Below are 7,411 nucleotides of genomic sequence, written 5' to 3'. Positions count from 1 at the left end.
GAGTCGGCCCCGACTCATAGCGACCCCTCCTTGGGTTTCCGAGGCAGTATCACTATGGAAGTAGGATTGCCCAACCTTCTTTCCGAGGAGTGGCTGGTGGGTTTGAACCACATTTGAAGAAGGACAGTGATAACTTGGAAGTAAGTCTAGAGGAAAATGAGCAGAATTATAAGGGGGTTTGAAAATGTGTCATGAAGTAAAATTTGAAGAACTTACGGTGTTTGCTTTGGAGATTTAGGGGACATTGTAGCTTTATTTAGGAGCTCTGGTGGCACAGTGGTTAAAGTGCTCAGCTGCTAAACAAAAGGTCCATGGTTTGAACCCACCAGCTGTTCCATGGGAGAAAGATGTGGCAGTCTGCTTCCATAATGATTACAGCCTTGGAAACCCAATGGGGCAGTTCTACTCTCTCCTATAGAGTCTTTATGAGTTGGAATCAATTCATTGGGAAGGTATTTGGTTTGTGATTTAAATAGCTTTATTTAAATACTTGAAAGTCTGTCTAATGTATTTGAAAGATTATTATGTGAACCTAAAGTAAAGGACTGCTGGGTTGAAAGTACAAACTTTTGACTCAAAATGAAGACCTTGCCAAAAGAGCTATTTGAAAGTAAGGTGACATGAGCTCTCTTCCTACATTCATCATTACTGTGTGGCCTTGGGAACATAATCTGGGCCTCAGTTTTATAATGGTTACAATGAGGAAAGTAATTCTTACTCATGTTGTAAACATGAAAGGAGATGTGATATGGGGCTTAACTTCCCAGGGCTTCTATGACAAAATACCATACAATAAATGACTCCAAAGAACAGAAATGTATTTTCTCCCAGTTCTGGAGGCAGGAAGTCTCAATCAGGGCATTGGCCATGTTGATCCCTTCTGCAGGCTTTGAGAGAGAGAACTGTTCCATGACCTTCTCTTAGTTTCTGTTGGCTTCTGGCACCCCTTGGTGTTCCTTTGCTGTTTATTAGAGGCGTCTCCTTCCATCATTACATGGCATCAGTCTTCCCCCCATGTGTCTCTCCCTATTATAAGATACCCTACAGGAGAAATTAGGACCAACTCTACTCCTGTATGATACTGTTAACTTAGCTGGTAACATCAGCAAAGAAAAATGCTATTTCCCCAAATAAGGTCACATTCATGGAATAGTGGTTAGAACTTCAGCATACCTTTCCTGGGGATACAATTCAATCCATAATAATATGTAAAGGGTGCAACTTACTCCCTGGTCATGCTAAGTCCTTATTAAGTATTAGTTCCCCTTAGTACATGTATTAGGAGCTCTGGTAGCATAGTGCCTAAGGCACTTGACTGCTAACCAGAAGGCTGGCGGTTCAAACCCACCAGACACTCCTCAGAAGGAAGATGGGGCAATCTACTTCCGTAGTGATACTGCCTCGAAAACCCAAGGAGGGGTCGCTATGAGTCAGGTCTGACTCGATGGCACATAACAACAACAACAGTATGTATATTATAAACTTTAGTTTCTATGTCCTCCCTTGAAGTGTCACTTAGTGTCACTGGCAGAATTAAAATGCTGCAGTCATTTACTCTATGTACTGGTGAAGATTTTGCCTGCATTTTTCTCCTTTGCTTTGCAGAGCGCACAGGTTTTTCCATCCGTCCTGTGGCTGGCTACCTATCACCAAGAGATTTCCTATCAGGTTTAGCCTTTCGAGTTTTTCACTGCACTCAATATGTGAGGCACAGTTCAGATCCCCTCTATACCCCAGAGCCGTAAGTATTTCTACTTCAGCTGTTCATTCATCAAATATCATTTATAGTAAAGTACCTATCCCCTGGGGCTTTTGTAAGGATAAAATGAGTTAGCCCTTGAACAGCATTCAGAGCATTGCCTGGCATGCATACTATATGCTCTGTGCTCTATGAATGTCATACAAATTTTGTCGAGTTCCTCTGACACATGGCGACCCCATGTGTGCCAGAGTAGAATATTGCTTGGTAGGATTTTCAGTGGCTGAGATTTCAGAAGTATTTTGCCAGGACTTTCTTCCAAAGTGCTTCTGGGTAGACCTGAACCCTCAGCCTTTCTGTTAGCAGTTGAGCATGCCAACTATTTATACAATCCAGGGTTATTATTGTTACTATTATCAACTGACAAGTTATTAGGTGCCAGGTGCTGCTCTGGGCAAAGGCATGTAACTTTGAAAAAATCCTTGCCTACATTCCATTGGAAGATACTTACTTAGTAATAAAGAAGTAAGTATATACAATATATCAGATGATAATGAGTGTGATGAAGAAAAAATGAAGCAGGAAAAGGGACAGAGATGTGTGTGGGTGTTGCTATTTTGAAAAGAATGATCAGTGAAGGCCTTGCTGAGGAGGTGACATTTGAGCAGAGATCTAATGGGATGGGAAGGAGTCATGTGATGTCTTGGGATATCTGATAGGCATTTGTATGTGATATCTGTGAGCACCAAAGATTTTGCATCAGAGCCATTTCTTTATTTGATTAGTGTCCTTTGTGATCCATTACCAAGGTAATACCACCTAATCAGTTTGAATAAAGTAAGATTAGATTTTGATTTTTAAAAATTCAGGATTGAATGATTGATTATGTGTTTGTGTTAAGCATCACAGTGTGACAAACTTGTACCTCTTTTTTAGAGATACCTGCCATGAACTCTTAGGTCATGTTCCACTATTGGCTGAACCTAGTTTTGCCCAATTCTCTCAAGAAATTGGCCTGGCATCCCTTGGTGCTTCAGAGGAGGCTGTTCAAAAACTGGCAACGGTATAAATCTGGAAATAGCTGTGTAGATCGATAATTCTCAAGTAGTATAAAGTGTGTGAGCATCTGTGTAGTTTAAAAGTACATATTCAAGATACCATTAAAAAATTTGTTTATAGTATTTAATTTAAAAAAAACATTAAAGGAAAAGAGATATGTGCTTTAAAAAAAGGTAGAGAAAAACTAGATTATAATAATATTAGTAATTTGTATATCTCCTATTTTCAATAAAAATTACGGAGTTGATGAAAAACTTTTTTGTGCACTGAGCACAAGACACTATGCTGGTAATACAAAGATGAATAAGGCCTGGTTTCTGCCTTCAAGGAGCTGATATACCACATAGGAGACAGTTATGTTAGAAGAAGGTAAAGGCTATAAGAGGAGTCCAGGCCAAGTGCTCTGGGAAGGACTGTTAGGGGAAGGTTTCATGCAAGAGGGGAATCTGAACTAGAGCTTGCAAGTGGAGTCATGTTTTCATGTGCCAAGAGAGGGGGGAAGGCAAGACAAGAAGGTGCTTGGTGTATCTTGGGAAACAGTGAGAAGCTGGAGTAGTGTGTGAGGATGGGGGAGGCAGTATGAAATAAGGGTAGGTGGTTTGGAACAGTGCTTCCAAATTTGTGTTTTGGCACCCCTAGCATCCCTGAGACCCTTCCAGGGGGTCCACAAGGCCAAAACCATGCCTAGGTAAAGGAATCAATCAAAGTGGAAGATAAACCAAAAAACCATTTGCCACCAAGTAGATTCCAAGTCATAGTGACCCTGTAGAACAGAGTAGAACGGCCCCATCGGGCTTCCAAGGCTTTTATCTTTACAGAAGCAGACTGCCACATCTTTCTCCTGGGCAGCTACTGGTGGGTTCGAACTGCTGACTTTTTGGTTAGCAGCCAAGCACTTAACCACTGGACCACAAGAATTAGTGTATTTTAATGTAACAGAGTTTATTGATATGGTTTCAGATTCCATACTGCAATTGAACTTTAAGAAACTACCACTTGTCAAGTTTTGATGTAGTAGCAAAGAAAATATCCACAATTATCTGAAAAGGCTATTAAAATACTCTTCCCTTTTCCAACTACTTATCTGTATGAGGCTGAATTTCTTCCTGTACTTCAACCAAAACAACGTATAAGCAGGTTAAATACAGAAGCAGATATGAAAATCCAACTTCTTCAATTAAACCAGATATTAAAAGGATTTGCAATATTAAAGGCAATGCTTTTCTATTTTTTTGTTTTAGAAAATATTGCTACTTTTCACTAAAATGTTATTTATGCTACCATATGATGGGTTCATTATTGTTACTTTAACATTATGTTAACAAACATTTAAGTATTTTCTCAGTTTTAATTTCTAATGTAGTAACTATAGGTAGACACAAGCCACATAAGCAAAAGCTCTTTGGGGTCCTCAGTAATTTTTAAATGTACTAGAGACCTGGGAAGGTTTGAGAACCACTGTTTTAGAATAAAGCCAGATGTGGCAAGTCCTGTGTGCCAGGCAGGGAATCTTGGACTTTATTCTGGGGTTCTGTGGTCCATGACTAAGAATTGTAGTTTGTTTTAATTCAAGTCATTCAGGATGTGAAAGTAATACTCATGTTCTTTTGCAGTGCTACTTCTTCACTGTGGAGTTTGGTCTGTGTAAACAAGATGGGCAGCTAAGAGTCTTTGGTGCTGGCCTGCTCTCCTCTATCAGTGAACTCAAAGTAAGAGCTGTAAATTTTTGCACATCACCAGATTTGCCTAACATAATATAATTTAGACTACTTCTTGGACTTGAGTAAGAGCTTACTATGGAAAAGACAAAGGGTGGCATAAACATTATTTAAGAGGCATTTTTCTCTTTTTCCCAAGTTGTCTCAACATGCACACACGTATCTTTTATAATAGAAAAAGTGTTTACAAAATCTTGTTCGCCCACTACTATTATACTAGCAATCACTTCTGTCATTTCTAGAGAGTTATTTGAGTTTTATTATTTACCCAGGGAAGGAATTAACTTAGGTTTGTTGACTGACTGATGTTTGCTGGACATTGTCCAAGATTCTGTCTTGCCCTTAAGGAGATGACCAACTGGTAGTGGGTATAAGTCATGAATACACTGATGCAGGGTAGAGAATAGGTGCTATAGTGCAGAAACCAGTCATGTGCTTTGGAGTTCAGAAGTATAGAGAGCCATGGGTGCTTCCTAGATGGGGAAAAGAGTTTGAACAAAGTCATAGAGAGGATCTTGGGGGCGTTTATGAGGAACAGCAAGCTAGGTATAGATTGGGGTCTTTCCACTGGTAACACATTCAGAGTTAATTCCTTTTAATTCCATCTGCACTGATTCTGCTAGTTGTTTGTAGAATGTGATTTATGAGAATAGATTAGATTATTTGATTCACTGACTCTTTGCCCTCTAGCATGCACTTTCTGGACATGCCAAAGTAAAGCCCTTTGATCCCAAGATTACCTGCAAACAAGAGTGTCTCATCACAACTTTCCAGGACGTCTACTTTGTATCAGAAAGCTTTGAAGATGCAAAGGAGAAGATGAGGTAAAAGATATCTTTCTCATGCCTTCATTTTTTCTCCACAAAAGATAAGATCCAGTGATGGTAACAAGTCATGGAGTAAGTACCACTAGCAGCCTCTGCCCTTAACACTCCTCCCTTTCTCAACAAATATTTAGGGTGTGTTGTGTATAATGATGTGGGGTAGTTGCAAACAGGTACAAATCCTTTAGAAATTGGTTTCCTCCCATTCCTTCTCATCAGAGAGTTTATAGTCCAAAAGGAAAAAAATAAATAAAATATAAAGTACTATGTAACAATTTATTGTTACAAGCTGACAGAAACAAAGTGACAGGACCCTTACAGAGGCACAGATGAAACATTGTTCTGCATTTTGTTCAGGAGCAATTGGTTCCAGCTAGGGGCACAGGGCAAGTCTAATGGCACTTGAGAAGGACATGAAGGATATATCAGAATTATACATATTAAGTTTTAGGCTGAAGGACAGCATGAAAAAAGGTAGGGAGGTGGGAAAATATAGGGACATATGTGTGAAGCAATCAAAGCTATGCTTTAGTTATTAACCAGCTAAGTGTGTGGTTAAGAAAGGAGGATATTGGAGGCAGATAGATTATTTAGGAAATTATTCTAGTACTTCAGGTGAAAAATAAAAGTCTGAACTAAGATAGAGGTAGTAGGAAAGGAGAGGATTATAGAAGCAAACCACAAAACAACATTTAGGGAAAGCGTTCATGATGCCACACCGTGAACTTGGGGATACTATGGCTTGGAGACACACTCCTTGTCTCCCAGGGATTTACTGTTAGTCAAGGGAGTTAGGGCTTCGCATAGAACAAAATAACACCACCAGCAGGACTTCCTCTAGCACATATGGCAGTTTTGTGCAAATTAGAAAAAGAGATCCCCTCTGGGTAAACAAAGCAGATTGCCAGCTCTATTTCAGCCCTTACTGATGTACAATTATCCTCAGCTGCACAGTTGTCTCTGGGGGTCCTAAACATGATTGTCCCTGAGAGATGCCAATTGAGAGGTTCAAATGTTGCCTTGACAGAGGAGGCAAACCTTAGATGATACTTGAAGAAAGGTAAAACTTAGATCATCTGAGGTTGTTATTGTTGTTGTTGTTATGTACCATTCAATCTGACCCGACTCATAGCAACCTCTCCTTGGGTTTCTGAGGCAGTATCACTACAGAAGTAGATTGCCCCACCTTCCTTCCAAGGAGTGGCTGGTGGGTTTGAACAGCCAGCCTTCTGGTTAGCAGTCATGTGCTTTGGCACTACGCTACCAGATCATCTGAGGAGGCTAGAGGAAAACATTATAAGGCAGAGTACTCATATGTGGGAGGCAGGACTATTCCTGACCTCAGGGTGTGTGTATGTGTGTTTGCATGTGTGTAGATGTAGTTATGTAAATCACAGTGGAAGGATCTGTTGCTGTGTGGTTGAATGTTGTCATTGTCTCCTGATTCCAGTCAAGAGATGTCTACAGTATTAAATCATTAATGAGGCTACCCACATGATTTTTCCCTAGTAATACAAGGCAGATGTATCCATGGCCACTTTAGGTTTTCCATCCATGCAGGATTCCAGGAGCCTGTGCACATGATATGTGGGACGGTAAATTAGATTGGGTGCTTATACATCTAGTGAAGAGTTGTCTTTTGCCTAGTGTATGAAATGGGGTTGCGGTTGTTTATTTGGTTTTCATCATTTTCCCTAGAAATTGATCATCTCTTATTTGTTTTCTTAAATAGAGAGTTTACCAGAACAATTAAGCGTCCATTTGGAGTGAAGTACAATCCATACACACGGAGTATTCAGATCTTGAAAGATATCAAGAGCATAACCAGCGCTATGAACGAGCTGCGGCATGATCTCGATGTTGTCAGTGACTCTCTTGCTAAGATCAGCAGGCAGTCAGTCATTTGACAGTCACTAGACCTGATTCAGAAGGCATTTGAACATCATTTCAGAGGCCTGTGGGCCAACTCTTGCTTTTGTTGAAGACCTGATGCTGGAGTGGACAAGACTAACAGCAACTGCTTGCCAAACAATATTCTGTAATCCTACTCTTTAATGGATCACTAGTCTTTAAAATTTTGTACCTAGATACTCTATCTACCACTTATTTCT

At 40.0% G+C, this 7,411-nt stretch overlaps 1 protein-coding gene across 1 annotated transcript in view; it reads left to right on the top strand.

Annotated features, from left to right (window-relative positions):
* TPH1 (tryptophan hydroxylase 1) overlaps positions 1-7,207 on the top strand; it is a 22,221-nt gene extending 15,014 nt beyond the window's left edge. The window contains exons 5-9 of the mRNA XM_007956848.1: positions 1,520-1,741; positions 2,636-2,762; positions 4,372-4,467; positions 5,167-5,300; positions 7,033-7,207. Coding sequence (XP_007955039.1) covers positions 1,520-1,741; positions 2,636-2,762; positions 4,372-4,467; positions 5,167-5,300; positions 7,033-7,207 — 754 coding nt within the window. The remainder of the gene's footprint in view (positions 1-1,519; positions 1,742-2,635; positions 2,763-4,371; positions 4,468-5,166; positions 5,301-7,032) is intronic.
* Positions 7,208-7,411: the final 204 nt, after the last annotated feature.

Source organism: Orycteropus afer, unplaced genomic scaffold, assembly GCF_000298275.1.
Source record: "Orycteropus afer afer isolate SDZICR_OR568_19922 unplaced genomic scaffold, OryAfe1.0 scaffold00014, whole genome shotgun sequence".
NCBI classification, from domain to species: domain Eukaryota; kingdom Metazoa; phylum Chordata; class Mammalia; order Tubulidentata; family Orycteropodidae; genus Orycteropus; species Orycteropus afer.
Note: the sequence above shows the minus strand (reverse complement) of the source record. Positions and strands in the feature narration are given on the sequence as shown.